This window comes from Stegostoma tigrinum, chromosome 37 (assembly GCF_030684315.1).
Source record: "Stegostoma tigrinum isolate sSteTig4 chromosome 37, sSteTig4.hap1, whole genome shotgun sequence".
NCBI lineage: Eukaryota > Metazoa > Chordata > Chondrichthyes > Orectolobiformes > Stegostomatidae > Stegostoma > Stegostoma tigrinum.
This window is the reverse complement of record NC_081390.1, coordinates 6,447,176-6,474,739: the sequence shown is the minus strand read 5'-3', so window position 1 is coordinate 6,474,739 and position 27,564 is coordinate 6,447,176. Positions and strand designations below refer to the sequence as shown.

General features: G+C 43.1%; 2 protein-coding genes across 2 annotated transcripts in view; one reads left to right on the top strand and one right to left on the bottom strand.

Annotated features, from left to right (window-relative positions):
* Window positions 1–27,564, bottom strand: part of LOC125467481 (CUE domain-containing protein 2-A) — a 64,156-nt gene that overhangs the window by 1,261 nt on the left and 35,331 nt on the right. The window contains exons 9-11 of the mRNA XM_059640398.1: window positions 5,447–5,540; window positions 3,759–3,889; window positions 1,012–1,142 (exon numbers count right to left, since the gene is read on the bottom strand). Coding sequence (XP_059496381.1) covers window positions 1,012–1,142; window positions 3,759–3,889; window positions 5,447–5,540 — 356 coding nt within the window. The remainder of the gene's footprint in view (window positions 1–1,011; window positions 1,143–3,758; window positions 3,890–5,446; window positions 5,541–27,564) is intronic.
* Window positions 9,869–27,121, top strand: fbxl15 (F-box and leucine-rich repeat protein 15). Its single transcript, XM_048563353.2, has 4 exons — window positions 9,869–9,970; window positions 17,132–17,291; window positions 18,574–19,076; window positions 20,463–27,121. The coding sequence occupies exons 1-4, from the start codon at window positions 9,948–9,950 to the stop codon at window positions 20,650–20,652; spliced, it is 876 nt and encodes a 291-aa protein (XP_048419310.1). The 5' UTR covers window positions 9,869–9,947; the 3' UTR covers window positions 20,653–27,121.

The window sequence follows — 27,564 nt, the reverse complement described above, 5'->3', positions numbered from 1 at the left end:
CAGAGGGAGAAATGAGAGAAAAATGGGGGGCTCACAGCACAACATTTCCACCCGTGGAGCACTCCCTCAGTAACACCCCATCTTGGTGCAACCTCTAGCAGTGAAGTCTGCAGCGTGACCCTCTGTTGTTCTAGGAGTTGTTCCTGAGCTGTCTCAGCACAGCTCAGGAATCAAATGCGTGATCGTTCCATGCAGCAGAATACTGATGTTACTCCCAGCTGGAATAGGGAGACCTATAGCATCATGTGGTCAAGTGAGCTGACAATACAAGGGTAGGTGGGGGGGAGAAAAAAGGAAGCTGTGAGGAAGACACAAAGTGGGTGTGAAGGGATGGAGGGAGTGATCAAGAGCATAACAGAGAGAATACGCTGTAGAGTAATATGACCTTGTCCGTTTTGGGTGGAAAGGAGACTTTTTTATGTGACAAGTTGGGAAATTTGACATTCAAAGGGACCTAGGTGACCATGAGCCTCTGAAAGTTGAGGTGCAGGGACAGCATTTCATTAGTGAGGCAAATGGCATATTAGCTTTCATTGCAAAGGGATTGCAGTTTCAGAGGAAAGAATTGTTACCAAAAGTATAGATACGTTTCCAAGTCAGGATGGTTAGGGAAATTTGCAGATGGTGGTGCTCCCATTAATCTATTGCCCTTGTCCTTCTAGATGGTAGTGGTTGTGGCTTGGAAGATGCAATATCCAATCTTTAGTGAATTGGATTGGCACATTTTTAGGCATTAAAGGGAAATAAAGAATATGGAGATAGTGGGGAAAGTGAAGTTGGGGCAGAGATCTGCTATGCTCATGCTGAACAATGGACCATATGGTGTAGCCCTGCTCCTATTTCTAAGATTCTTTTGTTCTAAGTTATTGATAAATTCTCAATCATGATTTTTATTTCCATTGAAAAGTTAGAATGGAGGTTGCAGAGTAGCCTGGTTTATCCCTGTGGATTCAACTGCTGTGGCATTGGTAGAAAATACCTGTTTCCCATTCACACTATTGTGCGCTTTACCTTTTGAGTGGTCGTCCATCCAGGTCAACTAAGAACTTCTCAAAATTCCAGCGAACGTCACTCACTTTCAGCGGTGACCAGTGCAACCTTGTTTGGTCACCAATGACAGGGTTCACAAAGGGACATGAAACCTAGGGCCGAAAGGGAAATAACTCTTCAGAGGCTGGCATCCCATCGCCAATCATTCTTTAATCACAAATGAGTAGGCTTTGACAACAGCAGTGCTTCTCACTCAGTCAGGCATTCAGCCATTTATGTCAGCAAGGTATTCCTAATGGAACAGATTAATAGTCCCAATCAGGGAACTCATTTAGAGAGATAGTGGGAACTGCAGATGCTGGAGTCAGAGTCAATACAGTGTAGAGCTGGAGGAACACAGCAGGAAGGGCAGCAACAGAGAAGCAGGAAAGTCAACGTTGCAGATTTATACCCTTCATCAGGAAGGGTGTAAACCTGAAATGTCGACTTTCCTGCTCCTCTAAGGGAACTCAGATTCTATGTGTTGACTGACCTCGTTACAATCACGACAGAAAGGACAGCTTGCATTTATATAGCACCTTTCACAACCTTCCCCCAAATGCCTGACAACCAATTTTTCTTTAACAGGAGCCTCTGCTATAATGTAGAAAAACCAATTCATGCCTAGCAACCCCACAGCCTGACCTGGTTCCCCTTCTGGATCAGGCCGACTGGACTGATTGGCAAACTGGAGATGAGAACAGATTTCGGTTTCCCATACCACCCCACCACTCCACCGGCCCCACCCCACCATCACTCTCCTCACAGCACATTCAAAGGAATTAATACAGCTTGTAAAGATGGGAAATGGTGTTCAACAGGGAATATTGCTAGGAACACTGCCATTCACCATTTACATGAAAATTTGTTCTTGGCAGCTACCATTCTTTTGCTTTGCGGTGACATGTTACTGAAAACCGGGCGCTCCAGTTTCGTCCCACTGTCCAAAGATGTGCAGGCTGGGTGGATTGGCCATGCTAAATTGCCCATAGTGTTCAGGGATGTGTAGATGTGGTGGGTTATAGGGGGATGGGTCTGAGGTTCGGCGTGGACTTGTTGGGCTGAAGAGCCTGTTTCCACACTGTAGGGATTCTATGATTCCATGAAAAACCTGTGTTTCTGTACATATGCAGTTATTGCATCATCTACTGGTGGCGTTGATAATAAACACAGCCTCCAGGCTAACCAAGCAAACACAGAATAATTAAACCATTGAACACTGCTTTTTCATGTACCTTACACCACTGTTATAGGGTGACAGTGGCACTGGTATACCTGATTCAGACACTGGGTAATGATAATGACAGTCCATTCAGACTGTCCATTAATGGAGCAAGTTTAGAGCCTTCTTACCTCCTTATTCCCACTCTTCCTCAATAATAGGCATGACATCCTCAAGAGCAAACATGAAATAGGGTGGAATTCTAATCACTGGAGTTTAGAAGAATGAGAAGTGATCTCATTGAAATATATAGGATTCTTAAGGGGCTTGACAGGATAAATGCTGAGAGGATATTTCCTCTCATGGGAAAGTCTAAGACCAGAGGGCATAGCCTCAAAATAAAGGGCCACAAATTTAAGACTGAGATGAGGAAGAACTTCTCTCAAAGGGTTGGGAGTCTTTGGAACTCCTTGCTACAGAGAACTGTGGTTGGGGGGGGGATCAGAAGTGGGACAGAGTCCTTGTGTATACTTAAGGCTGAGATGATAAATTCTTGATCAGTTGGGGAGTAAAGATCATGGGGAAAGGGCAGGAAAGTGGACATGAGGAATGTCAGATCAGCCATGATCCTATTGAATGGCAGAGGAGGCTCAATGGGCAGAATGGCCTACTCCTTTCCTATTTCTAATGGTCTTATCAAGACTGAGTAGATACACAGTCCGAGTAACATTCAGACACAATGCAAAGACAGTGACCATAAACTTATCAGTAAGACCATAACGAGCTTTTGGTACCCTAAGGGTTATTCACAAAAATATTATGAGGCAAACTGAACCATGAGGCAATATTAGGGCAGATGACCGATAGCTTAGTCCAGAAGTAGATTTTAAGAAGCATCTTCGAAGAGGGAAGTGAGGGGAAGAGGTTTTTGCAAGGAAATTCTGGAACATTGGACATGGACAGCCGAAAGAATGGCTACCAATGGTGCAGTGGTTAAAATCAAGGATATTCAGCCTCAGAATTAGAGGAGTTCAGATATTGAGGTGGGTTGTGGGGGTGGAAATTTACAGACATAGTGAGTGGAAAGGCAATGGAGCTGTTTGGAAACCAGGAGGAGAATTTTAAATTGGGGTATTGCTTAACCAAGAGCCAATGTCAGCAGTCACAGGGCAACAGGTGAATAAGACTCTGGATGGAACCCTGGTTTCAGTTTCTGATTTATTGCCTCGTACCTCCTTCTCTGTCACGAGGGTACTAGCTTTGGGAGTTGGATGGTTTGGCGGCGGGGGGGGGAGGGCGTGGTATGGAGGTTGCCAGGGATGAAGGAAGTGTCTCTTTGTGATTCTTCAGGCAACATGAACATGAGACACGCTTGACGAACTAACTAGTCACATCCTCCCCATTGCTATTGTATGTTTTAACGTGGAGAGAGCAAATTCACTGAGGCTGACCGTCAGCAACAGTCACTGAGTATCAACAAGACACTGAGTGTGAATGACATATAGGTGGAAAGGTCAACAATATTGACTGTTAATAATGTAACGGGTGAATTCTCACTGACACTGACCTTCAGAAATGTGTAGAGAGGATGCTCTTTCTCGCCATTCACCTCAATCTTGGCAAATATGGGAAATTTAGGAACAAAGCCCCCTCCTGGTCGGACAAACTTGAGAACATTCAGTGTTTCGTGGTCTTTCTCTAAAAAGGTATGTTTTAACACAGATCTGAGCACAAAGTTAAGCCCGGAATCTAAGACAGACAGAACAACATCTCATCTCAAAAATCTTTTAATGGTTAGATCAGAAAATGTGTTAAAAGTACTTGTTAACAGTACAAGATAGAGCCACCAGCTGAATTGTAATTCCAGCTCAGGGTTGACATTGGATGTTGGACTACAGTATTTACTTCAAGTGCTTAGAGTCATTCTTGTCAGGGGTCTGCTCATTGTAAAGCCAATGATGTTGTACACAATGCATTATTCTGCTAAGATGGAGATATATTTCTTTAAGACTGGGAGGTGTACTGTTAAGTGTGCTCAGACCGCTTGTTGGTTGGTTAAGAAACATTGCATATTAGGCTGTTGGCAGTCTCAGGCTGTCAGTCAAGAAGCAGCCAGCAAACAAGTGCAATGTATTTGCTAAATACGTTCACAGTATTGGTAAGTAATTATTATGTGAAAATGCTGTGCAGAACACGCAGTTGCTTATTAATTCATTGTCGGATGAGGCCGTCACTGACATGGGTGACATTTATTCTAGGTGCTCCTAGATGCCCTGGGAAGATGTTGGGTCACCCCCTCTTACCAGCAAGTGGCTTTAACACAACTCAATGGCTGCTTAAGCCATTGCAGAGGGTTATATGAGTCAATGCCGTTGATACAGGACTGGGGTTGGAATAAAAGTCAACCTGTGTGGGGGTGATGGGTTTTTTTTCCCCAATATACATTTAGTCAGCCATGTGGATTTCTACCACAATCAGAATGCTTCATGGTCACTGTTACTGATAACAGTTGAGGTTAAAGCTCCATTAAATTTCTCAATTTTCCAAGACTCTCGTTCAATGGGTTGTTAGTTCAGAAATATAGAGAAAAAAGGAGAAAGACTTGCATTTATATAGCAATTTTTACTAGACGTCTCAAAGCACTTTACACCATCAAGTAGTTTTGCACAGCAGTCATTATTGTGAATTTGAAAAATGTGGCTGCCATTTATGCACAGGAAGATTCCACAAACCATGGTGTAATGATGACCAGGTAATCTCAAGATGTTGATTGGACGATAAATATTGACCAGGATACCATGGATGACTCTCTGCTCTTCTTAGTGGGCCTCTCACGTTCACCTGAGGAGGCTGATGGGGGCCTCAGTTTAACGTCTCATCTGAAGCTCATCTTTACAGTGCAGCACTCCCACAGTACTGCACTAGAACGTCTTAATTTATTATCACTGCACTAACAATATGTATCCCTGTTCTGAACTTTCACTGCTTGTTCTTATGATTGTTTGTTGTGTTTTTTATGACAACCGGTCAATTTTCCCATGTCAAAGGTCACAATATGGCCGCAGGCACTGGCCACTTTGGCAATACGTTTCAGCACAAGTTGCAGATACCTTTCTGTCAGCTCTGTCACCACCTTAAAATTGTAAATGACTGGGATTCACCAGCTGAATAATGGCAAAGTCAGTGACAATTTACCAACAAGGATTTATAGTGTCAGGTCACCCTACCATCGGGGAACTGATGTCTCCTTCTCACCTGGATCCTCTTGTCCAAACTGGTTACAGGGAAAACCCAAAACAGTGAATGGCAATTCGGAAAGATTATCCATCAAGGTGTTCAGCTTGTGAAACTGTTGAATGAAAGCAAGAGAACAATTATGAGGGGGATGGCAATTGCAGCTTAGAATCATAGAGGCCTACAGCACAGAAAAGGCCCTTCAGACCAATGTGTCCACATTGGTCAAAAATAACCACTTAATTAAACTAACTAAGCTGACTAGCATCAACCTCATCTAGGTGAAATAAACCAAAATGATTGCCAAATGAGCCAAAATTGTCCTAAATCTAGCTATTCATTATCCAGAGATTGATTTACAGGCGAAAACCTCCTTTTTGGGAGAGATATTTTGAAGCAGAAGGGGCTCTGTAGTGCCATGATAGCATCCTTACCCCTAAACCAGGAGGCCTGTGTTCAAGTCCCACCTACATCAGAGACACTTCTGAACATGTTGACTAGGAAAAATAGGTTGAATAAAAATTTATATTGGTGCAGAATTTGAGAAGTGATCAAAACCTCAAAATTTATTTTCTGTCTTAATTGTTGTTCAGTTGTGGACATTAGTGACAAGGCCAGCATTGCCTGTTCATCCCGAATGGCCTTACAACTGAGTGGCTTGCTCAAACTGTTTCAGAGGGCAGTTCAGAGTCAAGCACAATGTGTCTCCTATCTGAACCAGGACTGCAGCCATTAACCTGGATCCCGAGTCACATGTAGACCAGGCCAGGTAAGGGCAACAGATTGCCTTTCGTGACAGGAAATTTGTGAATCAGATCAGTTTTTATGACATATAATATCATGATCACCATCTCAGAGACTAGCTTTAAATTCCTGACCTTTTAAAACACAATCAATATAATTTAAGTGCAGGATTTGAGCATACATTACTAGTCCTCTAGATTTCTAGTCCAGTAACATAACCACTACACCATGCAGAGTCCAGTAAAACATTGCATTGAGGCACACAAGCATCCTCGACACTGAACAACAGAGCCGATCTTTACCTGTGGTATTGTTGACCCTCAGAACGTGGCCAAGTTGGTAACCAGCAGGATCTTCCCTTGATACTGTCGCAGAGACACAGGAGCTCCATCCAGTGTCTGAACTGTAAACTCATACAGAGAAGCAACTAGGACCTTCTGGGCAGAAAGTGACAGAGAACAGACTGGCAGAGACATCACCAGCAGTAAGAATAACTTGTTAGATGTTTCTGTCACTCACTCTCTTTCACTCCTAGTGCACCATCCCCCAGCTCCCCAGTATCCTGTGATTATTCTGCCTCAGCACCAACAGAGATCTGTTATTGTACCACAATTGTCTGAGTTTCCTGCACTCAGCACTCTGTCCTCATGTGTACATTTCATTGGATAATCTTTGGATATTGTATAAACCTTATATATATGCATGGCATGGGTGGGCTGGGCCATCATTTATTGTCTGTCCCTAGCTGCCATTCAGAAGGTGTGGTGAGCTGCCTTCTTTAAGTGCTGCAGTCCAGTTTTAGCTGTGTGAACGGGGAGGAGATAGATTAATGAAAGAGACAAAGTGTCAAGGATAGAGAGAGAGTGATAATGGGAACTGCAGATGCTGGAGAATCCAAGATAACAAAGTGTGGAGCTCTCAGACTCCATCTCAGGTAACCAGCTAGAAACTGATGTCCATTTCAAGCCCACCGACTCCCACAGCTACCTAGAATACACCTCCTCCCAGCCACCCTCCTGCAAAAATTCCATCCCCTATTCCCAATTCCTCCGCCTCCGCTGCATCTGCTCCCACGATGAGGCATTCCACTCCCGCACATCCCAGATATCCACGTTCTTCAAGGACCGCAGCTTTCCCCCCGCAGTGGTCGAGAACGCCCTTGACCGCGTCTCCGGCATTTCCCGCAACACATCCCTCACACCCCGCCCCCGCCACAACCGCCCCAAGAAGATCCCCCTCGCTCTCACACACCACTCCACCAACCTCCAGATACAACGCATCATCCTCCGACACTTCCGCCATCTACAATCCGAACCCACCACCCAAGCCATTTTCCATCCCCACCCCTGTCTGCTTTCCGGAGAGACCACTCTCTCCGTGACTCCCTTGTCCACTCCACACTCCCCTCCAAACCCACCACACCCGGCACAAAGCTTTTCTGATGAAGGGTCTAGGCCCGAAACGTCAGCTTTTATGCTCCTAAGATGCTGCTTCGCCTGCTGTTTTCATCCAGCCCCACACTTTGTTATCATCATTTTATAAACGAGTTTGCTTGGAGCCCTGTTTCAGCTGATTGAGGCTGTTCATGTTGCTATGCCCAAGACTTTCAGGCAAATTTGAGGCAGTGTGCTTCAAATTTGCTGGTTTGTGATGCTCGCTCAGTTTTTATTGCTGACCCTGGAACCTATTGTACACACCAGTGTTTCTGGAATGAGCATTTAGTGTCAATACACACAGTGAATCCCAGAATATTCCAGCTCTTTGTTCATAGGAAGTGCTGCATTGGGCTTTTAGCAGTGCCCACTCAGCAGCTTTCAGCTGATATTTGTTTTACACATTCACAGTGCTTACCTCCTGTCCCAGTGTTAATTAATCCAACACTTAATCAAACCTTGACCTATTAGCAGTCACTAGGCAGCCCTGCTAATTCTGAATTACACTGTGTGTCTAAATCCTATTTCAGGTGCTTGTGCTGTACTGAGTCAATGCACTTTATTAAAGGTGCTGATGCTTGGATCAGATATTAAACTGAGCCCCTGTCTGGGTGTAAGTTCTCTCATGGCCCCATAGGGGACAGTGGAGCACTCAACTGTGGCTTTTGTTTTTGGACTGCAATCAATGAGGTACTTTTGAAGTGTAGTCAACATCCAAGTGAAGTACATAGAATAATTTGCACACAGCAAGATCCCACAAACACAGAGCTAACTTTGGTGATGCTGGTCGAAGGATAGGTTTGATTCCATCCAAGAGCAAAGAAGTTAAAATGGTGCAAACCACTGTTAGACCTCAATTGGAGAACTGCTTCCAGTTTTGGGCCACACTTTAGGACTCATATAATGAAATACATGTATAATACCTAATTATATATTGTGTTGTATAATCATATGATATAAAAAAGGGATAAAGTCACCTGCTTTAAGGCTGCTATCTCACTAGAGAGAGAGAAAGGCAACTGGTGGTGGTTTAATCTGAGGGCCACCATGCCTCAGGTGAGGGGAGAAGTTGAGCTTCTTCATGGTGACCTCAGGCAGTGCAGGAATTGAACCCATGCTGTTAGCATCACACTGCATTACAAACCAGGCAACTGAGATAAACAGGAAGCATATGAAGGCTTCCAAAAAAGTTGCATTTAAGATTAATGTTAATAGCTGAGGAGATGAGGAACCTTAGTTATTTGGAGGTTGGAGAATTAGGAACTGTTTTTCTTGAAGAAGACAGGCTAAGGGTAAGTTTGGTAGAGGCATTCAAAATTTTGAACAGTCTGGATAAAGTAGGCAGGGAAAGCTGTTCTAAATGGTGGAAGGATGGAGAATTAGAGTGCACAGATTTAAACACATTGCTAAATGACACAATGGAGATATGGGGGAGACACTTTTTCTTGTTTAAGATCTAGCATGTTCATCCTGAGAGTTTGGTTCAAATCACACCATGGCAACTAGAGGAATTTATATTCAATTCATCAATTTTGAACATTAAGCTGGTCTAACAATGACCATAACAACTATCATTAACGGCTGTAAAACCCATCTCATTAACTAATGTCCGTTATGGAATGAAATCTGCCATCCTTTCCTGGTCTGACCCATAGCAACGTGGTTGTCTCTTGACAGCGTTCTGCAACTGTCACGGAAGCCACTCGGTTTAAGGGCAATTAGGAATGGCAACCATCACATCCCCAAAAAATGACATCACGACAATAAGTGTCAGTCTTGACAGTAATATCCACAAACCATGGAACAAAATGGTCTCGGATGAACTTCTGAAACTAATCCAAAAATGTAAATATAGGATTCCGAACAAGAGACCTGTCCAGCTCAAAATATTAATTTCATTCCTCCTGCCACAAATGCTGTCAGACTTGCTAAGTTCTCCAGCACCTTCTGTTTTTAATTCAGACTACCAGCATCCGCAATATTTCGCTTGTATTTAAATTCTGCAATAATGCGCATAAATGCTCATATTGCGCCACCCAAACATACAACAGTTTTGATTCATTTATATGTATTTATACATATTTTATATATATGTGTGTGTGTGTGTGTGTGTGTGTGTGTATATAATCCTTAAATCTGAGAAACTTTAAGCTGGACGATGTACCCATTACACAGTAATATGACCTCGTCACCTGCAGCGTTCCAGGTAAAGGACCACAAGCTGCTGTTGAGATCAGGGGCCGCCAGAGGGCGGACTCAGTAGCGGGTTTGGGGGAAGCTGACGGCGGTGGCCTGGGCGGAGCTGAGAGGCGGTGACGCCAGCCGGAAGTGCCGCGGTGAGTGTCATGGAGACAGGTGAGAGCAGCAGGTGAGGAGTCACGGGCGTTTACAGCTTCCGAGTGGGTCAGTTCGAGCGATGGTGGGGGTATACGGCCCGGGGAGGGAGAGAGGAATCTACCCCATATTGTAACCTTTCTCATGGGGCAGTCTGTCCATCGTTGTGACCCTTCCCGTGGATTGATGTCCCACGCTATAATCCTTCCCCAAGGGAAGGACAAATGTCCCACGTTGTTTCCCCTGGCGGGGGAGGTAGACAGAGATGGAGGTCTCACCCTCCAGCCTTTCTCTGCGAAGGAATGTGTCCCACCATCTAACTCCTCGGCGAGGTGGTGTGGGAACAGAGGAGGATGTGTCCCACCAGCTAACCCTCCCTCCCTCTGGGGGGTGATGTCTCCTGCATCTCTACCATTCCCAGGGCCAGGAGATGCCTTATTTCCTGTCTCCCAAACTAGAGGTGTGTACCACCTTTATCACCTCTGACCTTTTCCCCAGGATGGAGATGTTTTGCATTCCCACCTTTTCTGCCTGCTGGGAGACTTCAGCCCCTTTCTGTGTTTTCTGGAAATTCAGAAAAATTGAACTGATGATGAGCCCTTTATGGTAGGTTCTACGCTCCACCATATCTGACCGATGCAGGTGAAGTGGGTGTTAAACACATTTGAAATCCAAACAGCAAATGCTGGAAGACACTTGAGACATGGCAATATCTAAATAAGGGTGGGCAATGTTTTGGTTATAGGACTAAGTTCGAGCAGGCATTTCATATTTTTCATCATCATGGGCACCATGCCCTGTTTTGCAGTTCCAGAACTTTGTCTTCATTCACTGATTATCATGAGCCAGGAGTCAGTCCCTGTGCTATGGCCATGTGCAGATCTGCCTTCCTTTTCTGTCACCAGTGTGAAATGATTGGACAGGGAATGGCTTTAGCTGATTGATTTAGTTGCCAACACTCATGGAGTCAGTGTGTCATAACCAGACACTTCCTACCTTGTCCTTTCCCTCACTTCTTGCAACTGGCTAAATGGGAGAGACAAAAGCATTTGAAACTAGTTGGTTGGTTGGGAGGGCTGTCTGGTGGGAAACAACCTTTAAAATTCCTCTACAACACCCATTGGTGTTTGACCAGCACAAGTGATGACATTCCTCAAGCTCTTATCCGTCTCTCTGCTTTATGGTACAAATTTTGTCTTAGCCACGAACCAGTTCAGCTCCCTGTTGATGTCATACACAGTCAGCACCCAACCACAGCAGGTGGGATAACAAGGTGTAGAGCTGGATGAACACAGCAGGCCAAGCAGCATCATAGGAGCAGGAAGGCTGACGTTTTGGGCCTAGGCCTGAAACATCAGCCTTCCTGCTCCTATGACGCTGCTTGTCCTGCTGTGTTCATCCAGCTCTACACCTTGTTATCTCAGATTCTCCAGCATCTGCAGCTCCTATTATCTCTGATACAGCAGGTGGGGATTGGGTTTTTGTGGGAAAGGTGTCAAGTTTGGTTGATATTAAAAGTGAAGATGTGTGTAAGCAGACTGCCTGTGAGTACTAGGACCAAATGCTCCCACAGTCTGTAGGAAGATAGAAGGTGTGATAATGACTTCAGGTCACCATGGTTCAGTGGTCAGGCTGGGGACTGAGTTTATCACTGATGAAAATAGTCTAAATGTATGAATAAAAAATGTGTGCAAATCATGGGAAGAAAATTGGACTTTTGGTATCTGATCTGTATTTTAGAAATTCCAGACAGTCTGCTCAAAATGTGCATGATGTAGTGCGTAACCAGGTGGCGACTTTAGGTGATATTTGAAATGGGCCTGATGTATGTGTGTACATGTATGTCTGATGGGATTAAGCACTTGCTGTCAAGTGAACTTCACCAGGTAAAGGGCATTTTACAGTAGAACATCCTGTTTGTCCCACAGTGAGAATGATGTGATGGTATCTGGATATACCTGGTGTTACATAGCACGCAAGAGCTAAAAGAACAATTTCTCCTTTCTGCTATTCCCCGTCAGCTTTTAAACCTTACTTTATGAAGTGGTTCTCCCAGCAGGGAATTGTAAAAATAAAGGGTTTCTCACTTAAAATGAAGATAGGAATCCTTTTTCTCTTAAGGCTTTGTGCATGTGGAATTCTCCCTTGAAAGTGGTGGAGGCACAGTCGTTGAATATCTTTTTAAATTCAAGAATTTAGAAAATATTGTCAAGATTCTTGATGACAAGGGAATCAAAATGTTATGGGCTGTAGATGGGTATATGGGTTAATGCCATGATCAGTTCATCCATGATCATCACTTGGTGGAGAAGGCTTGAGGGGGAGAATGGCCTTCCGTTCCTAATCTGTATGTTTTCCTTTATTGTTACTGCCCATATCATACCAACTGCTGTCACTTTGAAGCTCTCTCTGCTTTTGGCATTGCCTTTAAACTCAGACCAGTGGAAAAAGTTTTTCTTTCTTTTAGGCTTCTTTCGTGGGATATAGGTGTTGCTGGCTAGGTGAGTATTTGTTGCTCGTTCCTAATTGTCTTTGAGAAGATGGTGGTGAGCTGCCTTCTTGGAATGCTGCAGTCAATGTGGTGTAGGAGTAGAATTCCAGAATTTTGACTTGTGAAGGAATGACATATTTCCAAGTCGGGATGGTGTAAGATTTTGGGGGGGAATTCACAGGTGGTTGATTTGGATATGAACATTGAACATATGGTTACTAAGTTTGCAGATAACACCAAAATTGGAGGCGTAGTGGACTTCCCTGGGGTGGGGGGAGTCCAAACCTAGAGGGCATAGGTTTAAGGTGAGAGGAGAAAAATTTAAAAGGGGTTCGAAGGGGCAGCTTTTTCATGCAGAGGTTGGTGCATGTTTGAAATGAGCGGCCAGAGGAAGTGGTGGAGGGAGAAGTAGGATATTTAAAAGGCTTCTAGTTGGGTATGTAAATAGGAAGGGTTGAAAGGGATATGGGCCAAATGGTCGGCATGGACAGGTTTGACCAAAGGATCTGTTTCCATGCTGTACAGCTCTAATGACTCTATGGTAGTGTTCCCTTGTGGCTGCTCTTGTTCTTTTGGGTGTTAGTGATTGCAGTTTTGGCAGGTTCTGTCTCAGGACCCTAGGCGAGTTGCTGCAGTATGTATTATTGATGTTGTACGCTGTCATAGTGCATCAATGGAGGAGGGAGAGAGTGAATGTTAAAGTGTTTGATGGAATACCTGTCAAGCGGGCTGCATCGTCTTAGGTGATGACACCTTCCTGAGTGATGTTGGAGATGTGTCCATTCAGGCAGTGGATTTACTACATCAAAACCTTACAGTCTTGAATGCCCCGAACCATTTTACTCTGAAGCATTTTACTCCTGATGTTAATGTCTCTGCATATAATTGATCATATTTTGCTGCATTGGTTCGCTCACCTTTTTGCTTGTGTTTATATAATTGTTTAAAAAGTGGTAAATATTCATGTTCAACCAAAGTGATTGCTGACCCAACTACTGGACAAATACTTAAAACAACGGAAAACCTGCTGTAAAACTCACAGTGCCACATTTCTCCATCAATACTGTCTGAGTGTCAGGGAAGCAAACTTGTAGTGAAGGTTTTGGTGTATTTTCATTCTTTACAACATGCTGACAGCCAATTTAAGATCATCAATCGGTCTCAGTGTGATGCACCTACATGCTGGAAGCTAAATGTATCAATATACGGGGCCCAGTCCTTTGCAAACAGAGCGTGAACAAACGCTGAACATGTTTCAACTCAACAAAATAGGTGACAGTCATTCTGAGGGCACGACTTAGCAAAGAAATGAACTAATCAGTCAACCTATCTGGTTTAAATTTTAAACAAAGCCTGGCTGTTAGCTGTCAATCAGCATCAATGGGTATATTCTCCACAGTTCATATGCCACCCAGTAAGCAGTTTCCTCTCGTGCAGTATAGATGTTGGTTTTCCTCTTGAATTTGTATTCTTGAAAAATGTCTTGATGAGTGCAAAACAAAAAGCTTTGACAAAACAGACGTTTTCAGCAATCCTCTGCACTACTGAATGACTCTGTGTGTTCATTAAGTTTGGTTACCAGCTCTGCTGTTCAGAGCATCCCCCTGCCCTGTTGTGGCTCAAACCAGTTCCTCGCTGCTCCCAATATCTTCCTGTTTCTACAGGCCTGAGAGGCATTGGTGGCTATGATAATTCCTGCAGTGATTTTTCCAGGACCAGGATCTTTTCTTCTGGCAAGGGCATTCAGCAGCCAGGAGGCAAAGTGAGTGACAAAAACAGAAGTTTCTGGAAAAGCTCAGCAGGTCTAGCAGCATCTGTGACGGAAAAAACAACATTTCAGAAGCGGTCTCTGGACCCAAAACATGAACTCTGCTTATTCCTTCTCACATGTTACCAGACCTGCTGAGTTTTTTCTGTTTTTGTTCCTGATTTACAGCATCTGGAGATCTTTCATTTTTTATTTGGCAGAATAAGTGAGTCTATTTGGGAAAGACATTGGAGAGAGCAGACTGAGCCACAGATGTAACAGGGAAGCGCTGAGGGGACTTGAAGGCTTTCACACAAATGCCAGCCTCCACGAGCTGGACGGTGTGATATCTGTGTCACTGAGTTGGCTGAGAAACAGCTTAGTGAGTGAGTGCAGGTGCACTGTTCAATTCAACGCCCTTTCCTGCAGGAGCCATGTTTCCTCTTGGGTAGTTATCAGGGGTGGCCACAAAGAAACACAAGCAGGCCATTCAGCCCATAGATCCTGCTCCACCATTTAGTTAGTTCATTGCTGAGTGTCTCCTGCAATGCCGCTACCTTGCACTATCTCCATATCTCTTGATGGCAATTGTATCCAAAAATCTTGAGGTTTTGTGTCTTGAACCTGTGAATGATTGATTATCACAGCCCTTTAGGATAGAGATCTTCAAAGATCCAGCATTTTCTGAGAGGAAATTCCTCCTCACCTCAGTCCTACCTAAATGGCCAGGGCAACATCCTGTTTATATCTAATCTGTTGAACCCTGTAGCAATTCTATAAAGCTTTTCAAAACTCCAGAGAAGATAGGTAGTTTTCTCAGTCTCTCCTCAAAAGAATAATTCTGCCATCCCAGGGATTAATCTCATTAATCTTTGCTGTTTGTGACTAATGTATCCTTCCATAGATAAGGGGACCAAAAATGTACACTATGCATTGACTCCTTTACTCAATGCATTGACCAATAAAGGCAGAAGTAATCAAATGGCTTCTTCACTATCCTGTCTACCTGCAACTACAGTTTCAAAGAACTATGAACCTGCACTCCAAGGTCTCTTTGTTCAGTAACACTCCCCAGGATCTTACTATTAAGTTTATAAGTCCTGCCCTGATTTGCCTTTCGAAAGTGCAGCATCTCATTGTTTGTCTTCCTCCATCTGCAATATAGAATCTGTACAGTGTGGGAACAGGCCATTCAGCCCATCAAGTCCACGCTGACCTTATAAAGAGCATCCCACCCCTGATACCCCCATCCCCAACAACAATCCCTGTAACCTTCCATTTCCCATGGCTAATCTACCTAACCTGCACATTCCTAGCCACTGTAAGCAATTTACCATGGCCAATCTAGCTAACTTGCATATCTTTGGACTGTGGGAGGAAACCAGAGCATCCAGTGGAATCCCACACAAACACGGAGAATGTGCAAGCTCCACACAGACACTTGCCCGCGGGTGGAATCGAAACTGGGCTTCTGGCACTGTGAGGCAGCAGTGTTAACCACTGAACCAAAGTGCTGCCCAAGCTTTCAGTGATGGACAGTGAATAAGGACCCCCAGGGCCCTTTGTCTTTGTTTTATACACCTGTGGGATGTGCCGTCACTGGCTGGCCAACATTTATTGCCCGTCCCTAGTTGGCCTCAAGAAGGTGGTCTTGAGCTGTCTTCTTGAACTGCTGTCCATGTGTTGAAGGATAACCCACAATGCCATCTGAAAGACAATTCCAGGATTTTGGCCCAGCAACAGTGAAGGAATAGCAGCAATATATTTCCATGTTGGGATGGTGAGAGGCTTGGAGGGGAACTTGGAGTTGGTGGTGTTCTCGTGCCCTTGTCCTTCTAGATGGAAATGGTTGTGCGTTCGGAAGATGCTGTCTAGGGATTTTTGGTGAAAACCTGCAGTGCATCTTGTAGATGGTACACACTGCTGCTCCTGAAGCATTGGTGTTGATGGTATGGATGCTTTGTTGATTACTTCTTCAAAGATTCCAGTCACTGTGACCAAATTGATAGAGGATCCCACAAGCAACAATGAGACAAGTGCCCAGTTAACTTGTTTTTTGAATATGTTGGTGGAGGGAAAAGCATCATGCAATGTCTCAGCAGGCAGCAATAACATGTGAAGCACATCAAAAGTTTATACAAAAGGCTATGGATGTCTGGGTTGATGCAAAGGCCGAAATCTAAGCACCAAATCTAGACATTCTTTCCCCAATTTTAACTGCTATATACATATATATATATATATCAGATCAAGCGGGTTGCTTTGTCCTGGCTGGTGTCAAGTTACTTCAGTGTTATTGGAGCTGCACTCATCTAGGCAAGTTAGGAGAATTCCATCACACTCCTGACTTGTGCCTTGTAGATGGTGGATGGTTGTAGATGGTGAGCTAGTCACTGAAGGATTCTGAACCTGAGTACATCAATACTTTCCAATCTCTCACATTTAAGAAATATGCTGCCTTCCCCCACCCAATGTCCTGACACCAAAGTTGTGATATATCCTATGGTACAATGGCATGTACATTGAAATTTAGAAGTGGTTATGAGAGTCCTCTGGGTTTGTGGGCAAAATAATATATACATAGCAGTTAAAATTTGGGAAAGAATGTCTAGATTTGGTGCTTAGATTTCAGCCTTTGCATCAACCCAGACATCCATAGCCTTTTGTATAAACTTTTGATGTGCTTCACATGTTATTGCTGCCTGCTGAGACATTGCCTGATGCTTTTCACTCCACCAACATATTCACAAAGCAAGTTAACCGGGCACTTGTCTTGTTGTTTGTGAGAACCTCTATCAATTTGGTCGCAGTGACTGGAATCTTTGAAGAAGTAATCCATTGGCATTCAGCGCTCTGGGACATCATTAGGATATGTAACAAGCTTGTTCTCTGCTGGATTTCAATTGGGCAACCACTGTATCTTGTTCCTGCTTCACACTGTCTTTCTTCCAATCCAGGTGCCAGCTTCTGGAGCTGCCCTGGGAGGATGTGCTGGTTCCCCATGTCCTGTGCCACCTCCCGCTGTGCCAGCTGGTCTGCCTGCAACGGGTTAGCAAACAGTTCCACACCTTGATCCAGCTTTACTTGGCAAACTACCACACTCTGGACACCTCGCAGGTAACTTGCTGGGGACACAGCGCCTACCTGCCAGCTCCTGTGAATAGTTCTTCAGCAGGGGAATGGACAGTGGGTTGGGAAGCTTACTATTGGCCAGGGTCATATTGTTGATTTGAAATTCACTGTCTGAAAGTGAGGAGGGGTTGTGGGGGCAGGAAGGCAAAATAAGTTGTGGTTTTCAGAAAAAAAATTGGAACTTGAAAAAGAGAACAGTTGCAGAAAATGGTGAGAGAACACTGGAGCAATATTGATTTGATTGCTGTTCCAAAGAGCTGGCGTAAGTGTAACGGGATGAATGGTCTCCCTAGTGCTATTAGATTCTCTGACTTTATAATTAGGACTGTGCCACATGGGAAAGATGGAATATTCTACTTTCTCCTCTTGTCCCCAGTCATCAGCTCTTTGGAGTTAGGGGATCAAGGGGTTAAGAGTTCACCACACGAAAGTTTGCTTCTGATTAGGGCTTGGGTATGGCTCTGTTGTTATGTATACTGCAGGGAGAGAGATGTTTTGCCAGACATTGGTGAGTACCATACAACGTATCAGTCTTAAAGAAGAGATTGATAAAATTGCTTTGTTCCAAACTGCAGGACAGCCTGAGTGATGAGTCTCGGTATCCAGAGAATTTTGCGATCCAGTTCAAGCACAGGGTTCTTCTAAATGGAAGTGGCCAGTGTAGTGGCTGAAAGAATTGGAGAATTGTTAAAATATTAAAAATAAACAACATGAAAAAAAACAGAAACTATCTTTCACTTATTTATTTCACAGTGGGATTGTGGCCTGAGCAAGGCAGCCTGCTGTTTTGAGACAATATGGAGTGCAGTAACCCTTGTGAATACTAAATGTTTTGGGAATTTGATGCCACTCACCTTTGTTAACTGATTGAGACAGCTTTACACAGTTTATCACAAACAGGAGCTGATGGAGGGCGCTGGGGATGTATAAAAAGGCTGCCAACTCTGGACTCCGCATTGCATCTAAGTGGTAGGTCCTAGATTTCACCTGTACTGCAACTTCCTGATGTGGTGGATGGGGAATAGCAGGATCTTTAGCCATTTACTGGGAAGCTGCATAAACAAATGAAGGCGGTAGAGGGATATCCCAATGAAGAGGGAGGAGGTTTGTGTGGTGAATAGAACACTAGCATTTACATCACCTTGGGTAACCAGCAGGTGACAGTAGGAATTTGGGCCAGTATGGAATGATTGATGGTTTTTGAGGGACAAAACGAGAGATTTTAAAATATTTACTCCTTTTCTTTCTTCCCCTCATTTGCGTTCAGGTCGGGACTACCATCCCTCAACATGCTTTCTGCAAAATACTGAAAGACAACACAGTACTTCACCACCTGATGGTAGGGAGCTGCTCTGATTGGCTGACGGATAGTGAACTCCTACCAGTGATTGGTCAGAATCATCACTTGGAGAAGGTTGACATCACGGGCTGCCGAGGTCTCAGCCGACGGTCTCTGGTTGCCTTGTCCCTGAGCTGCCCCAACCTGCGGCACCTTTCCCTCAGGCAATGCGACTGGGTGGATCCCCTCTCCCTGCGGAGCCTGGCTGATCGCTGCTGCCAGCTTCTGTCAGTTGACCTGACTGCCTGCAAGCAACTGAACGACGAAGCCGTCTGTTACCTTGTCCGGAAGTGTCGAAAGATCAGGTCCCTGTCTCTAGCGGTCAACGCAAACCTCAGTGATATCTCGGTGCAGGAGGTGGCGAAACAGTGCAGTGAGCTAGAACACCTTGATCTGACTGGCTGTCTCCGCCTGAGGAATGAGTGCATGAGGTAAGGAGCAAAGGTCTGGATGTCAGTAAAGTGTCCCTCCATAAATAGATTAGGGTGTGCCAACCAATTGTTAGAAATGTGTGCAATGGATAAGTTATTTACAATTTTGGATTCACAGTTGGGAGAAGATGGCATAATGGTATTGTTATTGGCCCAGTAATCCAGAGACCCAGACTAATGCTGTGGGAATATTGGGTCAAATCCTGCTCCCAAAACTGGTATTTCAAGTGAATTCAGGTAATGAATCTGGAACTGAAAGGTAGTCTCAGTATTGGTAACTAACATACTATTGTTATAAAAACCCATCTGCTTCCCTAATACTCTTGGAAGGTAATTTGCTGTTTACTCAGTTTGGTCTACATGTGACTGATTCTTAACTGCCTTCTGAAATGGCTAAGCAAGTCACTATTTAAGGGCAATTCAGAATAGATAACAAATATTTCTCCCTGTCAGCAATGCCCACATCATATGAAAGAATAAAGAAAATGATCAGAAGCAAATTCTCAATCTGTCCAGCTCGGAGTTTAAAAGCATTTGGAAAAATTTGAGTCAACAAAAAGTGACCCTGTTCATTGAAACTGTTCATTCATTAATGTCTTTTAAGGAGGGAAATCTGCCATCCTTACCTGCACTGGTATCATGTGATTCAGTCAGCTGCTGTCTGAAGTGGCCTTGCAAACCACTGGTTTGTATCAGATCCATTACCTTCCCAGTACAACTAGTCTGAAATCCACACACTTCGTTTTCTTGAAGTAAATGTACTAAAAATAAAACTGAAGCTCAGGTTGTACATTAGGTTTAGAATAGCATTACAGCACTAAGGATGGGTAGGGTCTGACAGTACCGTTGAGGGTGGTATTGGGTTGTGAAAATCAGCTTATAATAGGTGTGACAAGATCAATAGCAATACATAATTGTCCCCAGGGTCTGGAGAGGGAAAACAAAACCACCCAGCATTGCTACAGGTTAATCAGTAACTTCTTATGTAAATGGGTCCTGGGCAGGTACAGACCAGATCACAGTGCTGCTTGTCTTCAGGAGCTAGGGAATTATATTACACCAACAAATCATCGCATGGGAAATAGATGCGATCCTCCTGATCTCTAGTTCTTGGTTAAATTAAGATATGGTCAAAATTTCTACCTGCAGTTTATTCTGAGCTTTCACAATCCAACAAAAAACAAGAAGTGTTTGTAAACCAGTAGCATTTTGATAAAGATTGTGCTTTAAAGATTGTGATTTGAAATGCAGCTGCTGTTGTATGGAAAAAATGTCATTTAACAAATGCTAGTTCTTTTCTCCCCCTCCTTCATAGTCAATGGTTTTGTGACAGGCTGTACCTGTGAGCTGTACTAGAAAAGACTTCCAACTCCTTGTGTTTTCCAGGACAGTTGCAGAATATTGCAGGAAACTCCACTCACTGAAAGTGAACCATTGTCATAACATCACTGAAGGGAGTTTAGAAGTTTTGCGCAAGAGAGGAGTGGACATTGACGTGCAACCACCGCTCCAGCGAGCACTTGTCCTTCTGCAGGATGTTGTGGGTGTTGCTCCATTTATCAACCTTCAGATCTAAACTATTCAGCTGAACTGGTTCTCCCTTCTCCTATCCCCACGCCCCAGCCCCACTCCCCCTCCCCACAAACACATACATGCACTCAAAACTCATGGTGGTTACGTAAACTTAGATTAAAGTAGATGGTGTAATATTCCAGCAGTGAACCGCTAATCCTTTGTCAAATGTTACCGTATCACCATTGCAATAACTCATCGCTCAGCGTGACAGTAGATGAAATCAACACCAGTTACTGACATCCTGTTCAGGAGTGGGTTGCTGTGGTGCAGAGTCATTGAGACTACATTCCTTTGTAAATTATTTTTGGTACTTTATATTGAGTGTGGCTATGTGGACTGCGATGGTATTGCTTCTGTTTACAGACTGAACTGCATTAGCCTGAACATTAACAGTGAATCAACGGTCCTGTCCATCTGACTCATCTAAATAGGTCTAAGTATTTATTCTATTTGAGGTTATTTTTAAAAGAGGTTATGTGGTCTGCAAGGTACAGGTGGAGCATTTATACATAGTACAGTATAACTGATGACTAGTAATAATAGTCAATGGAAGGCATAGCAACAGAGGCATGTGAAGGTGACTGTGTTAATTTGAAGCAGAAGTAATAAATTTATTTAAACAAAATTAGTAATGCAACAGGTAAATCCAGGACCAAGTGCATTTATTACATCCTGCAAAAAGACAGGTTTACGTATTAACACATTTCACCTGCAGCATGTGTTCAAAATCATTTAAGGTTGGATTTTTGGCTGGGATAAAAATGGTGGTGGCAAATGGTTGGACATCTTCAAGGAAGAGCCACAGGCTACCCTTGAGGATTGTTTGGAGAAGGTGAGAATATCCACAGTGAAACGTTGATGGGGATTGGAGCCTTTGAAATCATGCAAGTGGCAGAAGAGACACACGGATGTGTAAACCCTGCACAATAGAGGATGCAAGAGTCGAGACACCAGAGAATTCATCAGGGGGAATAGGAGCATCCTGGAACAATTGAAACAAGATTATTTTTTGTATCTTGGAGTGAAGGTACAAATGAGCTGTGCCTGGCTTCAGGACTCACATTTAAGCCAGAAAACTCCCTACTGTTAATAGCTTGGGAAATAATTTGGTAGTGAGGTTATGGTCATAGAGTTGGTCTCACTGATTTTCTTGGAACAGACAGATGAGCTTCAAGAGCCACTTGTAGCAATGCCCCATCTACTGGCACAGTGGTTTAGTGGTTAGCACTGCTGTCCCACAGCACCAAAGACACAGGTTCAATTCCAGCCTTAGGCAACTGTCTGTGTGGACTTTGCACGTTCTCCTTGTGTCTGTGTGGGTTTCCTCCTACAGCCCAAAGTTGTGCAGATTGGCTGTGCTAAATTGCCCATATTGTTCAAGATTTGTGTCTAATAAGTAGGTTAGAGGGATATGGGTCTGGGTGCGATGCTCCAAGGGTCAGTGCTGATTTAAACCAATTAATGTTCTGATACAGCGATATTGTCAAAAGGCATGAAGTGTTTTTCTAATGATTGTTTGTAGCCTAGTAGCAAACTGCACTAGTGTATCAGAGCCAACAGTGTGTACCAGGGCCTGCTCTGCACTATAGGGATTCTGTTCTACCTTTTCACAAAGTTATCTTGATTCTCCTCTTTATACTGTGAATTTGCACCCTAAATTCACCTTCTTCAGGAACTATTTCACTGTCTACACTTTTAGAAAGGCAGTCAACTTACCCTGCACTAGTTTAAGTCTGTAATAACTGATCCCTAATAGTCGCCTGTTGGGAGTAGGCCTTTCAATTTGGTCATGGCTGATCAGTTAACATTGATTCCACAAAAGGTGGCACAGAACCACCCACAGCGTTTCCAACACTGGCCATAGTTCCAGAGTGGCCCAAATAAAGCACCAAGCAACTCAGTGATTTCCTATTCTTTGCAGCCGTTCGTAACAAGTTTTGATGTCAGCTCTAAAAGGCATCCCCAGGCTCAGACTAAAGAGGGGGCTGCTATTTGATGCACTGCACACGTGCCAGTCTGTATAACTTACCTCAAAAGGGAGGCATAAAACACATTCACTACAAGACCTATCCCACCACCTGTGCGCCTTCCCCGAAACCCAGCAAAGCTGTCCTTTGAGTAAGTATGTATTATACTTTTGAATGTTGTGATTGAATCTGCTTCCAGCATCCTGTCAGGCAGCACATTCCAGATCATAATTCATGTAAGAAGAAATTTCTCAATATCTCTTCTTTTGGCTAGTTACCTTAAATCAGTTAAAGGCAAGGTACTGTGAATGCTGGAGAAACAAGAGGTTTAGCACTGTCTGTGGAGAGAGTAAAACAGTTAACGTTTTGAGTCCAGTATTACTATTCATGAAAAGTCATGCTAGACTCAGTAGCCAGAGATATTGCTCAACTTGAATTTCTCTAGCATTTTCTGTATTTGCCAGTGTACTCTCATTACTAATGATCCTGCCAGTAGAAACAGATGTTTATTTACTCTTTGAAACCCTCTTAACCTTAAATATCCTGTAAATTTCCCCTAATCTTGTCTGCCTAGTGAATGTCAGCTTCTCTAGTCTCGAGTTCAGCAGTCACTATCATTTCTGATACTGTTCCTTTGCTTCATCTGAGAATACAGGTCCCCTCCCTGCCTGATAGATGTACATTCAATGATCTTGACATGAATATTTTTAGCGTAAGGAATTTATTGTAAAACTATTTTAGAACTGAAATGCACAAACATAAGCTATTTTAAAAAAGCATATCGTCAGAAGGCTGTGGATCCATGCCCCATTCCAGTACTTTGAGACATAAAGCTGAAACTACAATGCAGCATTGAAGGCAGGCTAAACGGTTTGGGCCATGAAAGATTACACATGTTCTCGCTGATATTCTGACTAATGTTTCTAAAAGGCTGGAGATCCTGACCAACTTTCAGTCCTGGTCACTGCTGTCTAATGAACATGCTGCACAAATTGGCTGCCTTTGTTTGCCAAGAAATAGCTGATGCAAAATAAAGGTGTTGTGGTTATGAATCACTTGGGAACATCCTGGGAAATGTTAAAGTTTATTTTCTCACCTGAATAATTGAGCTCAAGAACCACAGTACTTACCACCAACATTCTTAATTAAGGATACTGATTTAAACCAATTAATGTTCTGATACAGTGATATTGTCAATGCCATGAAGTGTCTTTCTAATGATTGTTTGTACAGTAATGCAGTTTGCTACTAGGCTATCAGAGCCAGTGTGTACTTGAAGTGACGTGTTGGCTCAGACTAGTTCAGCGAAGAAGGTCCCTTTCCTTGAAGTGCATGAAAGGTATCAGGCAGCGTGCTGATAGCAAAACTATTAAAATCCATTTTATTACTGAGAAACAACACAGCAAATTTACTGGGTGTGAACAGTAGTGCCACAGAACATCATACACACTGTAAACATAAGGGAACAAATTATAATAAAAGCAATACAAATTCTTTACAGATTGCCATATTCTTTCAAAGACAGGTACAGTGATTAAAACAAAACTATCTCTAGCCTCAACTTGCCCCCACTGTTTCAATCATTATGTGCAAAATCACCTCATTTTAAAAATGCTATGTTAATATAATATTGTCAACCAAATTCCAGCTGGTGAGGTATAGCTCTGGACAGAACGTGACCACATTTACTGAAAAATTTTCATCCTGATCACTGTGCATCTGTAACGTGTTCAAACTTTCTTGCTCCTATTCTTTAACTTTAGTTCTATTAATATAAAATAGTTTATAACAACTAGGCTACTCCACTCAAATTCTTTAAAGGGAAGCAGCTTTCCTGATTAAAAATATACTGTCTTTAGCTCCTCTAACAAGTAGTGAATCCCATCTGGATCAATTTATCAAAAAAAGCTCAATGATCATCTCTGTATACTTGCAGTTAGAGGCATCTGAATGAAATGACTTTACTTTTCCTTTAAGGTGCTCTGTTGGTCATAGTTGCATCTGAAGCGAGCTCAAACAGTAATAAAACAGTTTGACATTACCAATGGACTGGTGATGTGTTCCATGCTTGACCAATCAATTGACAGAGGGACAATTTTTAAAAAAATACTCCATTCAAACCCAGAAATCTTTACATCCCAAGGGAGGAGAGTTAAAGAAAAGCTACTGAAGTATTGACATCAAGGCTATGTTTAGATAATGCTGTTCTGGAGCAGTGTGTCAGAATTCAGCTGTACAATGTTATTGCATTTGTATACCAACAGATGCAGAGCCCAAGGCTGCAACAGTGCAGTGCTCACAGGATTGATGTACAGTGGAAAAAAATATTGCTGGGGTCTTAACAAGGAAATCTGTAAGAAAGAGAAAAATGTACACTTTGCACTCTTACCCCACCCATTGTCCACTTCCGAAAGGAAAAGGATTTTATCCTTGAGCTGTATTGGATACAGGAAACAAGGGAATGAAGTTAGCCCACGCTGGGACTGAGGATTTGGCAGGAAGCACTCAGTTGGCATCTCAGTGGAATTTATATTTCCTGGCAGGTTTAAGGTTGATGTAGGTTTTCTTCATTTCCTCACTTGCAGTTTTCTTGACTTCAGTGTATCGTTCCCCTTTGGTGCTCACCACCTGGTTGTCTAAGTATCGGATAAGCTTCTTGGGAGCCTGATTGGAAGCAGAGGAGATAGCTCTATCAGTCAAAACTCAGTCTAGTGGTGCCCATTTTACTCCCATTGAATCCTTGCCGATGGTAGGCAACAGAAAATTTGCACAGTTAGACATGGGATGTTTTGACGCCTGGTTAAAGCTAGAGCAGAGCATCTCAAAGTGGGGGTCAGGACCACATGGGGTTGTGAGCTGAGGCGGTAATGGCTGAATTCCCCTCCCTGCGCCACTTCACCTCCTAACACTAACCATGACATCTTTTCAAGCCTCAAAGTAGAGTTGTATTAGGATTAATTGTGTGATGGACTGGGCTACAGCAGGTGTACTTTGCCTTTAAAGCTGGTGTGACTAGAGTGTGTACCAACATCAAGCTTCCCCCGAGCTCATACCATCCAGACATGGAACTATTGCAATTCTTTCGCTGTCACTGGGTCAAAATTACTTCCTGATAGCTGTACAGCTGTCCCTGATCTGCTGGATAGTGCAATCAGTATTTACTGTCAATTTGGTGAGAAACAATATATTGAACCAAACTGGATAGCAAAGAGAATCCCTTTGAAGAAGCTTCTCCCTATACCCTCTTGCTTACCTCACCCTCTACTATTTGGACTGTTTCAGCCTGTGCCCATTGTCCCAGCTTCTCAAAATTTCTGTAACTTAAGTCCTTCATCCCAGGGTAACTGTTCTCTGCATTGTCCCCAGGCCTTGACCTTCTTGCTAAAGTTGTGGTAGCCAGAACAGGACTTAGTAAATAGGATATTTGTCAAGATTAATTAGACTTTCTTGGATTCAGGGGTACCTATTTCTAAGAAAAAACATGTATTCCAGTAACCCATGTGCTGAAGTAATCTGAGTGTTGCCTTGGATTTGACACTTACTATTGTACTTGAACAAATAAGATCAATTTGTGCTCAAGATCCATGATTTGACATATTGGGCACGATGCTACTTCTTACAAATTTCTGTCAGATGTGCACCTGATCTAACACAGTTGAACTAGAGCAAGAAATCCTAACTGCACAGGCGGACACGTACTCATAAACAAGTCGCAAGATGGTATAAAGATCATTTTGCAAAATCTTCCTGGACAAGACCTATCAAATTATTCAAAACATTTTTGCAAATGATTTCGTCTAATTCTTGAATTATAAAGGAAAGCTTTTCAAAGTGATAAACACAACTAATTATTTAATTCAGGTGTGCAATTCATTTCTGCATCTCTTCATTCAAAGGCCAACCATAACATTAACAGCTTATAGCCCAGAATTTCCTGTGCCTTGTGTTCTTCAGTGTCCAGCGTCCATTTATTAGCAATTCAGACTTAACGTGTATGTGCACAAAATCCCCTTTTAAACTTCCCTCAACTTTTTTTGGTAAAACTATCAGGCCATATTTTCAATTTTACTAATCTATACTCAAATGATAATCGTTACATCAAGACGGAGGCACTTGGTTGACTTTGCATCAGAATAGGTTAAGATCAGAATACTATAGGTGCTTGTACTGACACTCCCTGGAGGGCCAAATGCTCCTTTTTCCTGTTAGCAGGGAGTTACTCCTGCAATATTGCAGTAGTTATGAAGAAATGGCAAGTCTTATGTTTCATTCAGACTGAATAGGAGGAGTCAATTAAAACAAAAGGAAATGTATCTGGTGGAAATCAGCAACAGAAAGAAAAAGAAACAATAAGCCAGTGAGACCAATACAGCATAATTCATAAACTGTAAACAGAAAACAATCTTATAGCATTGAAGGAGAAAGCTATCAACTTATCTTGCCCATGACATTTCTTTGTAAGAACTGTCTAAATTAATCTCAATCTCTACTCTTTTACCCTTAGCACTGAAGAGGTGGGGGGGGGGGGGGGGGGTTTGGAACATTAACAGCTCATGTGCCCATCATATTGATCAGCAACTGGCCTGGTTTTAAACAACTTCCTTGTGCTCTTAGTGATGGGAGAAAGGAACTTTAGCACTCATTATCTTAATTACCTCTTGATGTAGAACACATAGCCTGAAAAGGTATTTGAAACATTCTGTCACGGCTTTCAAAAGTGAACTTAGTAAGAATCTGTAAAGGCAAAACCATGATAAAAGGGCAGGGAGAGTGGGCTTCATGGGACAGTTCTTTTAAAGAGGTGGCATCAACACGATAGGCCACAGGCCTCTTTCTGTACTGTGAGATTTTATTGATATCTGATACAATTCCAGAGCACTGTTGTGGTTGAAGGCTTATTGAGGGTTGAGATTGCAGAATGGAAGGCCAGCAAGGATTACAGAAGT

Excerpts from the sequence above, each read along its gene's own strand:
- fbxl15 (XM_048563353.2), top strand. The coding sequence starts at position 9,948 with ATGGAGACAGGTGAGAGCAGCAG. Across the intron at positions 9,971-17,131 it reads GAGACAGGTGAGAGCAGCAG|GTGCCAGCTTCTGGAGCTGC; the intron begins GTGAGGAGTCAC and ends CTTCCAATCCAG. Across the intron at positions 19,077-20,462 it reads CTGAGGAATGAGTGCATGAG|GACAGTTGCAGAATATTGCA; the intron begins GTAAGGAGCAAA and ends TGTGTTTTCCAG.